Source organism: Panthera leo, chromosome A2, assembly GCF_018350215.1.
Source record: "Panthera leo isolate Ple1 chromosome A2, P.leo_Ple1_pat1.1, whole genome shotgun sequence".
Lineage (NCBI taxonomy): Eukaryota > Metazoa > Chordata > Mammalia > Carnivora > Felidae > Panthera > Panthera leo.
This window is the reverse complement of record NC_056680.1, coordinates 16,062,353-16,082,274: the sequence shown is the minus strand read 5'-3', so window position 1 is coordinate 16,082,274 and position 19,922 is coordinate 16,062,353. Positions and strand designations below refer to the sequence as shown.

General features: G+C 60.1%; 2 protein-coding genes across 2 annotated transcripts; one reads left to right on the top strand and one right to left on the bottom strand.

Annotated features, from left to right (window-relative positions):
- The first annotated feature begins 1,043 nt into the window (after positions 1 to 1,043).
- PRSS50 (serine protease 50) lies at positions 1,044 to 6,511 on the top strand. The gene is made up of 7 exons (XM_042927306.1): positions 1,044 to 1,199; positions 1,307 to 1,490; positions 1,570 to 1,761; positions 3,032 to 3,194; positions 4,230 to 4,513; positions 5,632 to 5,798; positions 6,156 to 6,511. The coding sequence occupies exons 1-7, from the start codon at positions 1,044 to 1,046 to the stop codon at positions 6,384 to 6,386; spliced, it is 1,377 nt and encodes a 458-aa protein (XP_042783240.1). The 3' UTR covers positions 6,387 to 6,511.
- Positions 6,512 to 8,537: 2,026 nt separating this feature from the next.
- TMIE (transmembrane inner ear) lies at positions 8,538 to 16,204 on the bottom strand. Its single transcript, XM_042927511.1, has 4 exons — positions 16,109 to 16,204; positions 12,473 to 12,590; positions 9,044 to 9,193; positions 8,538 to 8,737 (listed from the first exon to the last, which is right to left on the bottom strand). The coding sequence occupies exons 1-4, from the start codon at positions 16,202 to 16,204 to the stop codon at positions 8,637 to 8,639; spliced, it is 465 nt and encodes a 154-aa protein (XP_042783445.1). The 3' UTR covers positions 8,538 to 8,636.
- Positions 16,205 to 19,922: the final 3,718 nt, after the last annotated feature.

The following is a 19,922-nucleotide window of genomic DNA, read 5'->3' as shown; positions in this document are numbered from 1 at the left end:
AGAAGCTGACAGGTTCCTCCTCCCTCCCTGGCAGAGGTGGATGGTGACGGGGGGAGGGGGGTTGGGTGGGGGCAAGGCAGAGTACTTGCTGGGATGAATCGTGTGAGGTGACTGCGCCCTGAGCTCCCAAGCCGCCTCAGTGACCTCCATCAACGCCCCAGGGAGCCAGAGCCCTGCCTCCGTGCGGAGGTAGGCGTGGGGTCAGCTCAGACCCGGTGGGCCTCAGGTTCAGAGCCCTTGCCCTTTGGGCTCCAAAAGCGTAGCGGGTGTGATTTGCTGTCTTCGCAGAGATTGGGGCACTGAACGGGCAGCCTGAGTGTCACCCAAGACAGCGGGTCCTGGCAAAAGTTAGAATGTCCTGACTTGCTTTCACTGTCACCTAGAATTTCCCAACAGTTTTAAGCCCCCGATAGGATTTCATCACGACACTTTTTAATTGTGTTATCTGTCTGTGTCACAGAGCCATCAAAATGTTCCCCAGGGGCGCCTGGGTGGCTTGGTCGGTTGGGCGTCTGACTTCGGCTCAGGTCATGATCTCACGGTCCAGTGAGTTCGAGCCCCGCGTCGGGCTCTGTGCTGACAGCTCTGAGCCTGGAGCCTGTTTCAGATTCTGTGTCTCCCTCTCTCTCTGCCCCTCCCTTGTTCATGCTCTGTCTCTCTCTGTCTCAAAAATAAATAAACGTTAAAAAAAAATTAAAAAAAAAAATGTTCCCCAAATTCCAACCCACCTTCAAGTGGCCTTCTGCTCCCAGAGGCTCTGCTGGTTACCATCACTCTTCCTCTGAGGAGAAACCTCACCTACCTCCTGTGCCGTCTTTCCGAAGTGGATGGATCTATAAGAGAAGAGCATTTGCTGAATGGTCGGGGGGGGGGGGGGGGGGGGGTCGCTGCTTAAAATTTTAATCTTCAAAAAATCATTCCTGAAAACCTTTCCATCTGATCAATTGCAGTGCCCCGGGGGCAAAGCCCTACAGTAGTCAGCAGGCTAAGGGGCAGGCGGGTCACTTGAAGACCCTGGAGGCCAGCCCCAGGGGCCGGGTCTCATGTCACCAGTGGAAGGGTGGAAGCAGGCCCCAGCAGGGCAAGTGGGCTGCAGGAGGGAGGAGGTGCAGGAACTGGCTGCGGGTAGCCCGAGGGAGTCCAGAAAGCGCGTGGCCCCGGGGCGCCAGAGGCAGCCCGCGCCCTGGGGCCCTGACACAGTGCGGGTGGAAGGGAGGCCAATCAGTAGGGGGCGCCCGCGGGCCGGGCGGACACGGGGAGCGCCACCGCGGGTGGCCACTGGGGGGCGCCCTCATTCCCCACGCAGCAGACGCCTGCGCGGGATGCCGACTGGGGGCGCCGTCGCGAGAGGAGCACCGCGGCGCAGAAGCGGCTACTCCCCATGGAGCCTCAGTGCAGGACGCGGGCCCGCAGGCAGGGCCCCCAGGGCCGCAGGGCCTCTGCCGTTGTGCTGCTGCTGCTGCTGGTGCTGCTGCTGCTGAGGCCCGCTGGTGAGCCCCGTCCCGCTCCCCGCCCCCCTCCCCCGGGCCCTCCCCGGGCCTCGTCTGACCCCTCTGCGTCCTTCCGCAGGCCGCCTGGCGGACCAGACTCCCGGGACACCCTCCAAGCCTGCTCTGGCCGCCCCTGGCGTCCCCTGTGCACCCACTGCCACCTGCCCCTCAGGCGGGCCTCGCCTTCCTCGCCAGGCCCCCACCGTCCTGTCGCCACCCTTGACCCTCCAGACCAGCCCTGTTTCTAAAGAAGGCATCAGCTTATTTCCCAGTGAGTACCATGGACTCCCGGGGGGGGGGGGGGGGGGAGGAGGGTGCGGGGCAGTCTTGAGGACCTCTGACCCCTAGGGACGGAGGGCGCGGAGGAGGAAGGGGCAGGGAGGAGTGGGAAGAGACGTTCCTTTTCCAAGGGTTCATTGAGCATCTACCGTGGGCCGGGCCCCCATCCTGGTGAGGTAGGAGGCCAGGAAAGTTGGCGGAGCCTGCGGCGGGCTGCATGTCCCTACGTCCCTGAACTGACCCAGGCTTCCAGCCAAGGACTTAGGGGATCTCCAGGATAGGTTTCAGGGAGCCTTGGGGTGGGAGCCTTGCAGCAGTGGCTCTCCAGCATGTTGAACAGAGACCCGCGGAATCACTCCTTATCCTGGAACTCCGTGCGCACAGTTTAGCTGCCACAGAAAGGCTCTCACACAGGACCCAGTGCGTGCAGACCTCCCCTCTCCTATGTTAGCCTTGGCCAACGCTGGTCCTGGCCCATGCACCCTCATCTCACAATCCACGAATCTCCCTGGAAAAACCCTGGAGGGGGGCTGCTGTGAGGTCGGAGATGTGCGTCTTCAGTTTGAAAACTTTTTCCAAAGTGGCTGCACGCGCTGGCACTCGCTCCAGCGGGGAGTGGGCGGTCCGGGGCGGTAATCCTCACCAATACATGGTGTCAGGGACCCTGGAGTTGGCCTGGCAGGTGGGGTGGAGCGGAACCTCACTGTGATGCAAGTCGGCGTTTCCCTGAGGACTCACAGGGCTGAACAGCTTCTGTGTTGGCTGGCTGCTGGGGTTCCCTCCTCGGGATGTGTCTGTTCATGCACGTGGCTCCTTTTTCTCTTGGGTCGTCTGGTTTGTTTTCCTCACTGAGTCACAGGAGGGGTTCCCAGAGGAGGGAGAGGGGTCTGCCTTGGCCAAAGTAGGGGGCGCCAGATGGAAACATGGATGAGTTTCTGGAGGTTCTGGCCAGAGCTCAGGGGCTTCTCGGCCAGGACAAAGGGGCCAGTGCTGCACCAGGCTGGTGGCTGGGAATGCCCTGGGGCCTGGGACCAGAGAGAGGGATTGCTTGGGGTGCACTGAGGCCCTTTGGAGACTGCAGACCTCAGTCCTCACGTGGACAGCATCATAACAGGGTGACCAGTGGGGAAAGAGAACCACCGCATGAGCGTGGGCCAGCAGCCCGAGAGGCGGGAAATCGGGCTGAGGGGAGGGGTGGGAAGGCGACTTGCGATGGGGCTGGAAGGTCCCATCCTGCATCAAACTCTCACCTTCCTCCTCAGCCTGCGGCTCCTCCTTCGAGGAAGACCCCACCCTCAGGGACCCAGAGGCCATGGCTCGACGGTGGCCGTGGATGGTCAGTGTGCGGGCCAATGGCACACATATCTGTGCAGGCACCCTCATTGCCTCCCAGTGGGTGCTGACCGTGGCCCACTGCCTGATCCGGTGAGTCGGGACCTAGGTTGGTGGGTAGAAAAGCGTCTGGAGCCACTGGGGCCCAGTCATTCCTGGCAGCTGGTCCCTCGGCAGCAACTGTGGCCTCTGCAGAACCCCACGGGCCCAGCCTCAGTCCCACTTCAGCTCTTAGCAGGTGGAGGCTGAGTCCTGCAGATTCCTTCTGGGTTCAAGCCGGGTGCTTGCTCCCCTCACCTGGCTCCCCAGTCCTGAGCCTTCATGCCACAGATAGGACGGGGGGGCTTGGAAGCCGGAGGGCAGGCCTCCTTCCTCCTGTCCACAGAAAGGAGCTCCCAATTCTTTTGTTTCACACCCTTTGCTTTACTTACTCATTCCTCCCTCTGTTCGACTCAAAGCCTTTGACGTTCCTCTGGAGCCAGGCCCCGGCCTGGGTGCTGGGGGCAGGGAGGGGACACATCACTCCTCTTGGGGTGCCAGGGAACACAGATGAGAAGACAGGGGAGTCTGGGCAGTGTGGGGACAAGAGAGGGGGCTGCACATGTTCCAGGGGGCCAAGGCAGCAGCCCGGATGCAACATCCATGCTGGCTTCGAGGGCTGACCACGGAAAAGCATGCTCCACGCCTGAAGGCCGAGGTGAAGACTTCAGGGGCATGCCGGGAAAGGAGGCTGGAGGGCGAGGCCACGGATGCTTGCCTTGATGAGTGTGTTGGGCCCCTGTCACTTCCAGGGCCCAGCACGGGCTGCCAGACAGAGAGTCCAGAGTTTGGAACCAGAGAAAAATGGTCCACATCCCAGCTCTGCCACTTCCTAACTGTGTAGCCTTGAGCTGTTTGCTGGGCTCCTCTGAGCCTCGGTTTTCCTCTCCACAAAGTCAAGGGTTGTTGTGAAAGCTGGACCACACGGTCTGTGCGCAGGGCCCTGTCCACATCTGTCGTGAGAGAAAGGCCTGGGGGGCTTGAAGCAGGTGGGTGGCCTGCCTGGGTTTGCTCAGAGTACAACAGTGGGGTGGGGGCGGGGGTGGGGTGCCTGGAGCTGATGACAGACCCCCGTCGTGGTTCTCCCAGGAATGATTTTATCTATTCAGTGCGGGCGGGGAGCCCAAGGATTGACCAGATATCTCAGACTACCGCCGACGTGCCGGCACTCCAGGTCATCGTGAACGAGAGGTACCAGTCTCATCGGTACTGGTCCTGGGTGGGCCAGGCCAACAACATTGCCCTTGTCAAGCTTGCATGGGCACTCAAGTACAACACGTACGTCTGGCCCATCTGCCTGCCTAACTTGGACTTCCAGGTGAAGGATCACTCTGTCTGCACTGTGACAGGCTGGGGACTCCCCAGGGTTGATGGTGAGTCAGAGCCTCCCCAGACTGCTTGGGTGGGGAGCGTGTGGGAGAGGACCCAGGTGCAGGCCCGAGTCTGAGACATCTTCTTGTCCGGCTCTCACCTCCTTCCCCTTGGGGGTCTCGGCAGTGAGTGCGCTGTAGCCGTTCAGGCCTTAGAGGCCCCAGAGTGCCCATGAACCCCCCGCCCCAGGCCGGGGCATGTAAACAGGACTTCCTTGAAGGCAGAGGGAGTGGAGAGTAATATCTTGCTGCCTGCACGCAGTCGTAGGACATCAGGACTTGAAGCAGGACGTCTTGAAGTGCCATGAACGAGGTTCTGTAAAAAGATCCCCCGACGCCTCACATGGTTGGTTAAGGGCAGTCCGCACCCAAAGGCTGGGAGTCACTCAGAATCCACGTGTGGCTGCCTCCTGCCCCCAGTGGGCCTCAATCCCTTTGTCACCCCAAGGGATGGAGCAAGGCCCGAAGAGCAGGCTGTCGTCCCAGGCCCCCCAGGGGGCATTTCTTTAGGAGTCTGAGGAGTGCCTAGTCCATTTAGGGAGCTCCTCTTTTTCACAAGAGAGGTGCTCTTGCCTGTGGCTTCACCGAGCCAACTTGCCTAAAAAGAGCAGCTCCACCCTGGGGGTGGGGGTGGCTGTGGCTGTTTGTCTTTCCTGCCGTGGCCTGTCTGGGGAACGGCTGGGGATGGTTGGAAGTCTGTCCCCCAGGGGCTCCTGGCTAGAGACAAAGACACACTGGTGAGAGGGAGGAGGGGGAGGAGGAGGAGAGAGAGAAGCACACAGTGCCTGGGGCCCACAGAGGGGGGTCTGGGCTAGTGAGGGCAGAAGAGGCCTTTGGGGAGGGCTTGAGCAAAGCAGGGAGTTGGACCGGAGTGGGGCCGGGCAGGCCTTGGGAGCAGAAGGGTCAGAAGCCAAGCTGCTGAGGCAGGAATGGACCCCGTGGACTGGACTCTGTAGGGGTGAGAGCAGACCCAGCAAGGACAGACTGAGGGCAGCCTGTTCCAAGCTGTCCATGGGGGGCCGTTTGAGAGGTTGGAGGAGCGGCCAGGAGCAGGGAGGAGGGCCGCCAGGCTTGCAGCAGTGAGAGCACCAAGCCTGAGCTGTGGGGGGCCTGCCCCACAGGCATGTGGCCCCAGTTCCGGACCATTCAGGAGAAGGAAGTCACCATCCTGAACAACAAAAAATGCAACCAGTTCTACCACAAGTTTTCCAAAGTCCCCTCTATGGTCCAGATCGTGGACTCCCAGATGGTTTGTGCCGAGGACTCCGACAGGGAACACTTCTGCTATGTGAGTGCTCCTCTTCGTGCTCCCTCACCTCCAAGGGTGCACGGCCAGGAGGGGTGCTGGGGTGCAGGGCAGCGGGGCTGGAAGGGGAAGGGACAGGAGCACGGAGGGAGGGGTGAGAGAGAAGCGGGGGCAGTGGGAAGACAGGGGGTCGGGACCTGGCATGAGAGAGGGGAGATGAACCCCTCTGAGGGAGGGTCTCCTGAGTCTGGATCTCGAGGGCACCCCCTGGGCAGGGTGATGGGGGGCTGTGGGAGAGATGTGCTGCGAGGTCCCTGCTTGTCCTTGAGCTGGGGCAGGTCTCCCTCCAGCCACACCTGGCCCCCCTGACCCTTTTCGTTCCGCCACCCCTCCCCACAGGAGATAAGCGGTGAGCCCCTGGTCTGTCCTGTGGACACCACGTGGTACCTGGTGGGACTGGTGAGCTGGGGCCCAGGTTGCGAAAAGAGCAAGGCCCCGCCCATCTACCTACAGGTCACCTCCTACCGTCACTGGATCTGGGAACGCGTCAATGGGCAGGCCCTGCCAGCCCCGTCCAGGGCCCTGCTCCTGGTGCTAGCGCTGCCCCTCAGCCTCCTTGTTGCCCTCTGACACCCTCGTGCCGTCCCCGGGGGGTGCCGTCCTCCCCCTCTGAGCCCAGAATGCTGCAGGTGTAGCTCTCCCAGCCCCGCAAAGTGGGGCAGAGATGAGGTGCTCAATTAAACACTTTTCTTCCACAAGCCTCCTCCTTCCTGGGTGCGCTCGAGTGGGAGGTGAGCAAGCCAGACGGGGGTTTGATGGGGGGACTCCAGACCGTCTCTATTGAAAAGCGCAGAGCCCCCCCCCCCCTCCCGGGTCTGCCTCCATCTCTAGGTTTGGGGTGGCTCTCGCAGAAGGTGGGAGTGTATAGGGACGATACTGGGGTGATGGATGGCCTAGAATGTTCTGTCCGGGCTCAAGCTGGGCTGCCAGGACGCAGAGTGAGGCTGGGGTAAAGGTGCAGCTCTGTCTGGGCCCCGCAGGCGAGTGTGTTCTTTTCTGTGATACTTTCCTTGACTTTGGTGGCTGGAACACACCCTGTCATTGCCCTGAAGCACCGTAGTGAACTCTGATTGTCCAGCCCTGCCCCCTGCCTAGAGACTGGAGCAGGTGCCCACTGGGACCAGACATTATCTGCCAGCAGCCATGCCTGTCCATAAAAGAGCAGCGGAGGCCCCGGGGCAGAGGCCAGGGAGCAGCTGGCAGGGCAGATGGAGCTCAGGCCTGGACCCCCGAGGCTTTACCAGCTGGTTCTCTGTTTGACTTCAAGTGGCCCCTGCTCCTCTGGGCCTCTGTTGCCTGGGCCACACAGGAGGGTCCTGGCCTGTATGGGTCTAATGACCTTTGCCACAACCTGAACCTGCTGTATGAGAAGCCCGTAAGGCTGGACCCTGAGGGCAGAGTCAGGGTTCCTGCCTGGCGGACTGAGCTCTCAGTGCCCACAGCAGGTCCTCTGCAATTTCTCTGCCCCCTCGCTGCTCCGTGACTCGTGTCTGCCTGTAGACTCGTGTCTTCTTGTAGAACAGTGATCCAGCTGTAGGTCAGAATCCAGATTTGACTCCTCCGTGTCCCCAGCACAAGGCTCAGGCCACGGAAGACCTACTGAAAGCCACAAAGTGGAGGGGAGGGGAGCGGAGAACGGGCGGCTTCCTCCCCCGTTTTAATGCCCAGCAGGCTGCGGCTGTCCCTCTGCCTCTCGGCCGCCACCTCTCCCTCCAGCTCATCCTAACTCAGGCTGGGAGAATAGTCAGGGGAGGGAGCTTCAGCTTGGCCCGTGCCACCCGTCACTGCCACGTCACCCTCCACATAAATGCTTCAGGGATAGGGCGTCCTGAGGGGTCATCTCAGGTCACTCGGGTACGAGAAGGCACTCAGCTTTATTTACAAGTGTCTGCAGGCTGCCGAGGCAGCGAGAGATTTTCCAGCAGCTTCCCCAGCTCAGGAGCCTCTGGTTTCCAGGCTCAGACCTGAGCGCCTCAGCGGAGGTTCGCTGCCATCTGGAAACCCCTCTGAGTGTCCTGTCCCCAAAGATTCAGTCCCTAGGTGACTTGACATCTTGACTCCCTGGATCCCCAAGATGGGGCCCAAGTACCAGCTTTCTTCCCCTCTCCCTTTGGCCTACTGGTCTCAGCCTTCTGCACCCCTGACCCAGCCCTGCAGCTCCCAGCCCTGAGCCCCCAGGCCTTCCGCTCAGGCCCCCAGCAGCCTCCACTCCATCGCAGTTGCTTGGCACAGGGTATCTGCTGGGCTGGAGCCCCTGTTTCGGGGTCTCTCTGTTCACCATCCCGGCCAGCACCCCCACGGGGCCTAGAACAGTTTTCTGGCCACCAGGGCTGCTGTCTAGCCAGGTCTGAGAGCTGAAGCTTCCCCCAGACACCCTCTGCCTCCTTGTGGCTGTTCTGGGCATGGCCTCACACTGCAGCCCATCCGGTTTGGCCATCCCCTTGGGAGAGAGGAAACTGCTTCCCGTCAACCCTGTAGAGCCACTGCTGTTCGTGACGGAAGGGACAGAGGCACGTCCGGGTGGGTGTGATCTGGATCTGCAGGGCAACAGTGGCCGGAGACCACGTTGGCTGAACAGCCACATGGGTGAGGCGACAGGAGCTGAGTCCATGCGGGAGGCAGGACACCTGAGGCAGTCCTGTCTCTGCCCCCGACAGGCCGTAACGATGGGGCCTCAGCCACCCCGTCGGAGCTGAGAAGAGGGTGTTCTGCAACCTCTGTGGTCCATGTGTGAGCTTGGAGTCCGAGATGCCTGGAGCCTGGCCTGGACTTGAGCCCCAGGGCTATCCAGCCCCAGCTGCCACCTCCAGGAAACCCTTCTCATTTTTCTCCTTTCTTCTTCTTGGCCTCATTCTTTTCATCCTCCTCTACCTTGATGGCCACTGTGTCCACGCTATCCTTCTTCTTCTTCTTCTTATCCTCTGTGGGGTAGAGGAAAGGCAGGTAGCGGGAGTGAGGCAGGGTCCTAGGGCCCCCGCCAGAGCCTCCCACATCCAGCCCTTCACTTCTTCCTTCCTACCGAACTTCTCCTGCCTGCAGAAGAGCTCCGGGTGTAACTTGCCTCTGGGTCTCTCTCACTCGGGCCCATTTCTGTGCTCTGGTCTCCAGGGACAGGTTTGGGGCAGAGGCGGGGAGCAGGGCCACTCTTGGTGGCAGGACTGAGGGTCTGGCTGGCTCGGCAGGGACAGGCGGTGGTGCGGCTGGGGGCCCCTCCCTGGTCTGCTCACCTCCGGGGATTTCTGTGAGCTCGTTGAGGGGCGGCACAGTCTCCAGTTTGTCCGTGTACATCTTGGCTGCCTTTCGCTGCAGGTACCGGGCTTCGATCTCCTTCCGGGTCCGTGGCACGCGGCAGTTGAAGACACAGCACAGAGTGATAACTGTAGGGATGACAGAGCAGGCCTGGCCGAGGCTGGAGCTCAGACGCCCCAGGAATGGTGCCCACATTGCAGACCTGCCTTCATCTACCTAAATGTGTCTCACCCAGGAGACTCTGGCAGAAGGCTCTGTGTTTGGACAGAACCCCTGTGGGCTCTGGGATTTCCGAGGTCAGCTCAGCAATTTCCAGAGCAGGACTGGCTTCACACGGGGGCCCGCTCTTGGAAGGGCCTCGCGCTCGGCTTAATGCTCTGCCGTCAATGTTCTTAGCAATTTGTGAGCAAGGGGTCTCATACTTTCGTTTTGCCCTGGACCCTAAATCGTGTCATTGGTCTCAGTTTCTGACTCGATTGAGGCCCCTGGAGGGCAGGGCAGAGGACTGCACGGTGACTCACGCTACAGCTACCTGGAGGATGTCCTGTGTTCCCACCCGGGTCTCTCGGCTCCTAGTAATTCCTAGGTTTTCCTCCCCAGGCTCCTGAGAGGACCTCAGACACTGGAGGACGTAGCTGTGTCCTCAACCCCCCTGAGGACAAGCCTGAGCTCCTCCTGGCCGTGAGAGCCCACGAGAGCCCACGAGAGGGCACAGACCCTGCCCTGGGGCGTTCACCTCCCACAGTTATTCCAGGAGCGGTTTTCCGGCTCAGGGCAGCTGTGCCCACGCGAGCTGGGCCAGGGAACGAAGCTGGACTGTCTAGTGATGGGCAGGGCAGTGCTGGGCTGCCAGGGCCCGGCTGGACTGAGTTTATTTTTCTAAGGCCCCACAGTCTGACCACCTTGGCCCCAGCCTCAGGGGAGGGGACGGGGCTGCTTCCTATTATAAATCAGATGACAAGACATAACTTCCTGGCAGACTCCTGGGGGCAGGACGGCCAAGCGGGACAAGCCAGGCCTATTTTAGGGAAGATGCATCAGACCAGTGTAGCCGGGGCTGGAGCACCCTTTGGAGTCAACTGGTGTGACTCTTTCAGCCAAATATCGTGGCCCCGCTAAGTCTCCCCCAGGTTCACAGAATGAAAAACAAGGAAGGAAGGAAGGAATGCATGCGTGCATGAGATGGCCTCAAAGCCTTTGCTGCTCAGGACAGAACTGGACTCCCGAATGGGTGGGTAGGGGGAGCTAACAGCATCCGGGCACTCTGGGGGGCTGCACGAGGCCCCAGCAGTAGGTCTGTACCTTGCTGTCCAGGGGTAAATGGCAAACCTTTCTTATCCGGAGAGCTGGGTTCTGGTCTTCTCCAGACCCTTGTGTGTAGGCCTATGGCCCTAGTCCTACCACCGGCTTGGGCGGTCTCTTCCAGCCACCCCACCAGGCACGTCCTCTGACCGTGCTTACTCAGGTTCTCCACAGAGGCTGGTCCCAGGCTCTATGAGGCCTCAGCTTTGCAGGGAGCTCAGCCATTGGCAGCTGGAGCAGGGCCCACACACCGCCCCTTGCCTGCCCCACCCAGCCTGGCCCAGTCACTTCTCTTCAACGAAGGGAAAAAAACAACGCGTTTTGGATCGAGTCCCAGGGCCCAGGCAGGGGCTTGGAATGTGAGTCCCCAGGCTGGAAGGACCTCCAGAGGCACCCCCACCCAACCCCAGCCCCTCTGCACGAGGTTCTGGGCCCAAGCAGCCAGGAAAGCAGGAAAGAGGTTTCCTCTCCAGGAGATGCCATCCCTACTCCCCAGGGCCCTGCATGGAGCCCTGCATGGAAGGTAACAAGTGGTGCCCTGCTGCTCAGAAGACTTTGGGACTCTCCCTTCCTCTCCCTTCCTCTTTCCTAGGAAGCAGGGTGAGGAGTAGGGGCTGGTGTGTGTGCTTCATGTCCAAGCCCCTCTTCGGGTCTGTCATTGCAACTTTCTTGTGTGGCCCTGGGCACCTCCACTGTCCGGGGCCCAGCAGAGTCTGGAGAGGCCGTTCTGTGTTTAGAGGCCCCTCAGTGCCTTCACCCCTGCTCCGTGGAGTGCCCCGGATCTGCTCCCTGGACACGCACCCTGCACTGCTCCTTATGGGCAGATGCTCTTGGTGCTGCGGGTTGGGGGGCACGGTTTCCTCTCTGAGCACCTGGGCTGGGGCTGTAACCACAACGGTGTCAGTAGGGCCTCCAGAGAGACGCCTGACTGATTCTCACCTTGGCTAGGAATGAAATGTAGCCCCTTGGTCAGATCCTGCTCCCACCCCAGTCATGAAGAAATGGTGGTGGGGGTGTGCGTGGAGACTTTCCCACAAGGAGGGCCTTTCTGGTGCCAGGAGAAACAGATGCAAATCAGATGTCCCTGTCTCCCTCGGAGTCCTCACATCTGGGTGGGCCCTCTGCTGTGGCGCTGCCCTCCAGGGGACCTCATCCTGAGCCAGCTCCAGCTCGAACTTATCTGACCTGGGGGGCACGCAGTAAAAGTCCTCTAGGGGTCACCTGAGACCTTGTGTGGAGGCCATTCCGTCTCTGCTCTGCCCGCACCATGCCCTCTGCCTGGAATTCTTGGGGGGGGCAGCCTACCCAGCCAAACCGCATGCGTCCCCGCACGCATCCGCAGTGGAGAGGACCCTCCTCCGTGAAGCTTGTGCAGGGCGAGGGGGTTTTCTGTCCCTTCGTTGCCCGCATCTCCCCCAAACCTCTGACGTGTAGGAACCTTCGTCAGACTCTGCTTTGCACCCTGGTGGTCTCCCTATCCACCGACATTTCTCTGCCCTCTTTCTCCAACTCCAGACCCCTGCTCTGGAAGGGCCGAAGGGGGCACGCCAAGCCCATCTCTGTTGCGAGCTGGAGTCAAGCAACTCAGTCCCAGGAGAGGAAGGGGTCCCTTGCTCTTAATGGAGGTGGGTGCGAGTCGTTCCAGGGGGACGGGATCTGACAAGGCAGGGTTTGCAGCCTGGGAGCCACATCTGCCGGGTGTCTGGGGAGCCTCCAGGCTGGGCTGCGGCCAAGGATGGCCTTGCTGGGGCTTCTGGGTGTGGGCCCTTTAAGCCTGGCCAAACTGCAGGAGAAGCATCAGGAGGCCAGCGATAGGGAAAAATGACACGTCCTCATCCTGGTTCAGTGGAGTCCCCTGTAATTACCGTAATTGCCATGTGGCTGTGTCCCAGTTGGGCAGAATACTTCAGGTCACCACCAGCCTGTCAGCCCTCCACAGGGACTTTGTGTAGATCAGGAGGTGCCAGAAACCACAGCGGGCCTCCTGCGGGCGACTGGCCTGCTTGTACTGCCCGGAATTGCTGCTCTGAGCCCCTGGGGGTGGTGCCGGGGGCGGGGTGCAGGGGGTGGCGTGGGGTGGGAGAGGGCGGGGAGCAGCTACTCACTGATGGACAACACGAAGAGCGAGAAGATGCCCACTACGTGCCAGAGGCGCATGTCCCAGAACACCACGGTCTCCTTGGTCAATGGGGGCGGCTTGGGCTTGGGCGGGGCTGTGCTGGGCTGCAGGTCAGGAGAGAGAAGAATGAGCCAGGCAGAGGCCGGGGGCTGGGGCTGGGCCGAGAGAGGCCCAGGTTTCAGCAAGGACTCAGCCCAAGTGTTTCGGAATCTCCTAGAATCTAGAGTCTTAGACATTCACAGTCAACGTCCTAGACCTTGGGAAGTTCCGGATTTAGAGCAAGGGAAGAAAGCAGCTCCAGAACCATGGAGCCAGGGACCTGGGGTACAAGGGTACTTGGGATGCTTGAGGACACCAAGGCCTGAAGGGGCAAAGGTGGATGGCTTGTCCCAATGAGGTTCAAGGCCCCTTCGGCAGCCTGCTGGTCTCCTCCTGCTCCAGTCCTGGGCCCCCGCAGGCAGATGGGGTCTCAGGACCAAGGCCAGAGACAAGGCAAGGCCTGTGCTGCCCTGGGGGACTTTGCTCTCAAGCACCCTCGGTGTGGGGTGGGTTGTGGAGCTGGACTCAGGGCCCGTGGCTCGGCTGTCTGGCCAGGACGCCCACCAGGTGACCTCAACAGTCACCTATCCTGCCAGAGTCACCTCTTCTGACCAGAAGGATAGGCCAGAGTCTCCTGGGACAGGACCAGATAAATTGTCTGCAATGAGGCAGCGACACCTAGAGGCCGAAAGCTATAAGCATGACTGAAACAAGCCTGTGCAGAGCTTAGCAGGCCACCTCCCACCTTCCCAGTGGGACACAGCCCTGCCCTGGGTGTCTAGGGACACGGCCCTGCCCTGGGGGTCTAGGGGACACGGCCCTGCCCTGGGGTACTAAGGGGACACAGCCCTGCCCTGGGGGTCTAGGGGAACAAGGCCCTGCCCTGGGGGACATAGCCCTGTCCTGGTGGTTCTAGGCAGGACCTCTCCCTGACCTAAGGGGCCGAGAGGGATATGACCCTATCTCTGTCACCAAGTTTGGCTGAGGGATGGAGGGGGAGGCGGTTAGCGCTTAGAGGGAGAGAGGACCCTGGGGCATCTGTGGAATTCATTGTCTCCTGATTAACTGAATATGGACCGACCTGAGGAGTCCTTTCTGGCTCTCTGGGAAGGAAAGGCAACTCACAACTCAACCATCCGTCCAGTCTTTCCCCTGGTACATGAGCATGGATTGGCACCTACCCCAAATTCCTCATCTAATGAACACCACCCTTCGGCATGTTTGGGGACACTCAGAGAGGATCAGCAACCTGTCCCAGGTAACGCAGGGCATCTCTGTGCTTGGGACTGATACATGATTCCTCAGCTTTTTTCTCTTAACCAGGGTAACCTGGGGTGGGAGATATCTTTCCTCTAGGCCTCAGTTTCTCCATCTGTAAGTTAAACGTGGGGTGGTTCCAAGGTTCTCTGGGAAGCTCTCTCTACCCAAGTAGAGTGGGAAAATTGACAAGAAGATAACCCTCCTCAGCATCACCCCAGGGGCCTGGATCCGTTTGCAGGGTCAGACACATGTGTGTGGGGTCAGGCACATCTGGGGGTTCAGGGCTCATGTGTGTGGGTTGGAGCGCTTAGGGTTTGGGCACATAGTTGTGGGTACAGGGCACACGTGTGGTTGGAGTACGAGCGTGTGGTCAGACATATGTCTGTAGAGTCAGGGCTGGGGTCCTAAGGCTCAGTGTGTCTGGCCTGGCTGGGCTATATGGCTGGAAGACTCTGAGGTCCAGAGAAGAGATCTTGGATTCTGAGCCCGGGGAAGCTGAGAGCCCACTTCTGACACCTTGTTCCAGCCTTGTTCTGGGTGGAATTGAGCTTACAATCTCTCCCTGATAGGGATCTCAGGTAGAGGGTAACACATAAGAGTGGGGCACCTCCTCGTGGTGGGCACTGCTGGGGGGTCTGAACTCTAAAGCTTGGGAGCTCCGGCCTCCATCAGATGGAGGATGATGGCTGCAGGGATCGTGGTGGGCGGTACCGTGGACTCAGCCCTGCCCATCTCTCTGGTGCTTCCCTGGGTCCCCTGGGCTCAGGCTGTAGGCAGATGGCAGGCAGATGGACTCCAAATGCAATTTTCCTTGATGAGCCGGGAGAAGATGTGCTCCTGGGGGCTGAGGGGAAGAGTCCTTGGCTCAGAAGTGATGCAACACCCACCCTCAGCCTTCTGCCACACCCAGGCCAGCTCAGCTCTGCACTGGAAGCCTCAGGGCAGCCACTAAGGGGCCCAGGTACACTCTGTGGGGCTCAAGCCAGCCTGGCTCCCCTTACAGGGACACTGGAGCTGACATCCGACTCCAGCCCAGCATTTTGATCACACCCCCTGGTCTGCAGCAGGGACAGGCTAGTATCGAGGTATAGGGCTCTGTCTTCATGTCTCTCGGATCCTCAGGTTCAGGGCTGTCTTCTTAGACCCTCAGGATAAGGCTCTGTCCTCCCTCTCCATCCTGTCTCCTGGCACCTGCCCCCGAGGGCTCTCCTGGGCACCTTGCTGACTCCTGCCTTTCTGTCTCTCTGGCCTCTCCTCTCTGCTTCTGCCTGCACAGGCTCTAACCCCCACTCCTCCCTGGCCCTGCCTCTTGGGCCTTCTCCCTCCGGCCTCGTGTTTCAGAATTCTGGGTCTGGTCTGCCTCTTTGGCTCCCCTTCTCAGCTCAGCAAGAATGGGGTACGGAGGGGCCAGGGAGGCTGCAGGCGGCCCCGACTCTTGCCTTCCCCGCCCTGCCTGGCCCCAGCTGAGCTCCCGAACCCCCCCGGCTGTCCTCCTTCCCTCTTGCTGGGCGGCACGGCAGCTCCCCGCAGTTCTCTCAGCCATGCGCCCTCTCCCAACTTACCCTCCGCCTTCCACACCAGGACCCATCACAACTCTCCCCTGCTCAGAGACCTTTGCCAACTCTCCATTATCACCAGGACCAAGTAAGACCCCTGAGTGAGTCCCTGGGTCCTGGCCTGCCTGCCTCTCCCCTCCAGGGCCAAGTGCTCCACATGGAGTTGAACTCAACACACGGCTGCTCTGTAAAGGGTCTCCTCCTCTTCCTGCCTCTACCCTCCAGCTTGGAAAGCCCTCGCCTGCTTCCTAAGGCTATGTCTCCCCCATTAGTCAGGGGACCCTGAAGGATCTCTGGAGGCAGAAGCTCTTTCCTCTGGCAGACCCTAGGATCAGGGACTAGATCTCCCTTATCAGACTAGATAGAGGTCACTGAAACCAAAGATCATGCCTCTCCCTACACCCCCCCACACCCCGCCCTCATTAGGGCAAAGGCAAGAGGATAAGGGCTGTGTCCCCCAGCGACTGAGCAAGGCTGTATCCCCAGTCAGACCTGGAATCCTTATGATCAGGGTGAGTCTCCCCCACCCGACTAATGTTCCTGAAGTCAGGGGCTGTGCCCTCCCATTAGACCAGGGACCCTAAGATTGGGGGCTGAGTCTCTACCCGGAGCCTGGAAGCCCTCGGGGCAGGGCTGTGTCACCCCATTAATCCAGGTCCCCTAGGGCAGGAGGAAGGGAAAAAGGCAGCTCCCAAGGCAGAAGGGCGTCCCCAGCCCTCTGCCACGCGGCCACAACCTCCCGAGCCCCTCGCGTCGGCCCGCCTCACCTCCACCAGCTGCCCGGCGACCCCCGCGAGGCAGAGCCCCAGCGCAACGCCGCCCAGAGCCCACAGGGGCCCCGCGCCTCGCCGCTGCCCGGCCATCTTCGCGCCCCGCGGCTCCGGGCGGGCGAGGCCGCAGGTGGGGGGAGCCAGCGACGCGGGGGGCCGGGCGCGGTTGGCCCGGTGACTGCCCCGCCAGGCAGCCGGCGCTGGCGGTGACGATCTGGTCGCAGGCTGCGAGTGGGCATCATTTATTCATCGTCGGTGTCTGGTTCCCTGCCGCCCGCCCCCACATCACCGCGGATGGAGGGCCCGCCCCCCTCCCGGTGGATCCGAGTCCGGGTCTCCCTCCCCTAACCCGATCCAGCCGGGCAGAGAGGAGTGAGAGTGACAGGCTGGGGGTCAGGTCCTTGAACAACAGGCCCCAGCTCCCCTGCCCGACTTGGGCCTCAGTTTCTCCATCTGGGGCAAGGGGAGGAGTTAGAATCTGCTGATCTGGGAGGCCCTTCCCAGTCTGACGTTCTGAATTTGAAAAACCCTGCTGGACCCAGGCTGGTGGGGGGGGTGGGGGTGGGGGGGGCGGGGGACGGTATGGCAGGCAGGTTGCCATAGTGACAGGCGCTCAGGGATGTCCTGGGCTTTCTGGGCTGGCTTCCTGCCCAGAAATGGCTCTGGTCACTCTGGACACCAGAGCTAGGGTGGGGGATGGGGACCAGGGGATGGTATGGTCAGAGTTGCTAGTTCCGGGTGCTATGGAAGGTTCCTGAAGAAGCCAGCACCTGCTGCCCCACGGGACTGGGACGACTCCCCCTGGAAGGGCTGGAGGACCATTTTCTGACTCTGGCCGATCTTGAGCCTCTGCCCCAGTCTGATCCCCAATTCTTACTCCAGTCTGAGCCATGATCCTGGCCTCGCACTGAACCTGGCCCACATGTACTCTGGTCCTGACCCCAGGATGAGCCTTGACAACCCAGGGATGGAGCAATGGAGGGTCTGAGAAGCTGTGGAGACCCAGAGGGCTTTGGAGGAGGACGAAAAGGAGGAGGAGGAGGAGGAGGAGGAGGAGGAGGAGGAGGAGGAGGAGGAGGAGGAGGGTGGTCTGGGGTGGGGAGACTCCTCTGGTCCATCCTTTCTCTCACTTCTCCTTCCACCCCTCCCTCCCTCCCTTCCTTCTTCCCTCCCTTCCTCCCTCTCTCCTTCCTCCCTCCCTTCCTCCCTTCCTCCCTCCCTCCCTTCCTTCCTCCCACCCTCCCTCCCTCCCTTCCTCCCTCCCTCCTTCCCTTCCTTCCTCCCTCCCTCCCTCCCTCCCTCCCTTCCTCCCTTCCTTCCTTCCTTCCTTCCTTCCTTCCTTCCTTCCTTCCTCCCACCCTTCCTTCCTTCCTTCCTTCCTTCCTTCCTTCCTTCCTTCCGGACACTGTAGATTCAGATCCTCATAGGGCTCCTGCCTGGAGGTGCAGCAGATGGGCAAGGGCCAAGGTGAGAGCTACAGCAGAGAGCAGAGGGCCAGCCATGGACACCCACAGGTGACAGGGGTGGGAGATCACAGGCGGGCAGGGAAACAAGAAAGCCACTGGCAAAGGACAGCTGGCCTGAGGGATCCTCAACAGTAAGTGGCAAAGTCTGGGGTCTCAGTGGGCTGGGCTACCCCATCCTCCCCAGGCTTGCCCCAGCCAGGCAAACAGGGATTCTATTAAAGCCCAAATGACTTGCTGAAGCTTCCGCTTCCTCATGCCTCTGTCATGGGCCAGGCTAGGGAAAGCCGCACTGACCAGCCAGGGAGGTCACCCTTGGGACACAGGGTCAGAGAGGCCTTGGCTGGACTGGGCTGAGGTTAGTGGGCCTGACAGTGGCCGTGGGCAAGCTGTTACCCCTCTCTGCTTTGAACTTCTCGTCTACGGAATGGAGAGGGCAAGACTTTCATCAAAGGGCTGTTAGGAGGATTATATTGAACTAAGGATTATGGAGTGCTGAGTTGCTAGCTTTCCCTGCTAGCAAAAATGATTTAAATTTCCTTTTTCGCTCTCTGAAGGCGGCGAAAGTTGACCGAACAAAACTGAAGTTATTATCCCCAATAGCACGAAGAAATTTTAAGAAATGAAACTTTCAAATTAGGTTTCCTATAGATATGTAGCTTTAAACTTTATAACTTCTAAAGGTACTGAAGCTTAAAACTAAGACTCCTGGGGCATGATCATATCGACAGCTTTCAGACCTCAGATTGAACCTCTCTGAGCTTCAATCCCTCATCTGTAAAATGGGTATAACTATGGTATCACAGCACCTGCGCATCACAAGCCTTCAGGAAATGCTAGTCGTTGTGATTGTTGTGGGTGTTGTCTCAATTCCCTGTTGTCAAACATTGGTGTTTTTTCCAGTTCTCCAAAAGGTGAAATACCACGGTGAGCGAAACATCCTTGAAGCTAAAGCCTTTTCCATCTTCGAAGGCTTTTCTTCCTCTCCTCTGTGGACTTATGAGGAATTGAGGGCCAGAGAGGGGTTGTGCCCTGAATAAGGTCACACAGGAACTGGGGCCTCAAACTCAGTCTGTGGCCCCTAACCCAGGCCTCTGTCCCCTGTCCAGTACTTTCTCTATTTCTTTTTTTTTTTTTAATTTTTTCATGTTTATTTATTTTTGAGAGAAAGAGAGAAGAGCGTGAGCAGGGGAAGGGCAGAGAGAGAGGGAGACACAGCATCCGAAGCAGGCTCCAGGCTCTGAGCTGTCAGCACAGAGCCCAATGCGGGGCTCGAACTCACCAACTGTGAGATCGTGACCTGAGCGGAAGTCGGATGCTCAACAGACGGAGCCACCCAGGTGCCCCGCTTTTTCTATTTCTTATGAGGTCCTTGTATTCTCCTGCACCCTACTACCAGTAAGGCCCATCAGGTCTGGGGTGGCAGAGCTCTAGGTGCCCAGATTCCCCAGCCTTGCTCCCCTGGAAGACAGTGTCCCCTCCATGCATGGTGGCATGAATGCTTGGCCTGCGGAACCCTGTTTGTCCCTCGGGTGCTATTTTTAGCTCCTGTGGGTTTCCTGTAGGGGCCTGGTCCAGTCTCTAGGACCGCTGGGTTGGAAGCCATGGGCAGTGCAGTCGACAGTGGCCAGGGGAACCTGTGGACACTTCTCTCCTGGAGCCAGAAATGCCAGGGCTCAAGGCTCAGCTCTGGGGAAGCAGAGGGTCGGGAGTAGGTATCTTCCCAGCCACGGAGCCAGGCCGGGATCCAGGACATCTTGGACTTGGCCTGGGCTGAGAGTGGGGGCTGGGCTGTCTAGGCCTGAGACACGGTAGCTGGGGCCTGCTGGGAGCTGGCAATCTCTGACCTTGTTGGCCCCACGCCTGGCCCAGAATAGCTCTGGGGCTGGGCCGGGCCTGGTGAGACCTGTGTGTACAGAAGCATGCGCTCGTGTCCCAGGCTCTCGTGTGTACAGGAGTGCATGCACACTCTGCACTCGCCTCTCTGTGTGTCTGTGAGTCTTAGTGTGTGTTCCATGGAGCAGTATGTAAGTCCGTGTCCACGTGGATGTGCACGGCGTCTGCCCGTGCCCACGTACAGGGCTGCCTCCTGGGCTGTGCAACTTGGAAGTCCTGCCAGTGTGTTCATAGTAGATGGGTGTGTGTGGCACAAGTAAATGTACACGCCGCACATTCCTGTGACCGTGGAATCACATACGTGTGCGGGGCATGCGAGAGTGGGGTGGGTGTGTGTGTGCACATCTGCGGTGGGATTGGGCAAGGGCCCTTGGCTGTGTGAGCGGGTGGACCCAGTGGAGGCTGTCCTTTGGGCACTACTAGGGGCTTAGGGATTACTTGGCCCTGGCCGA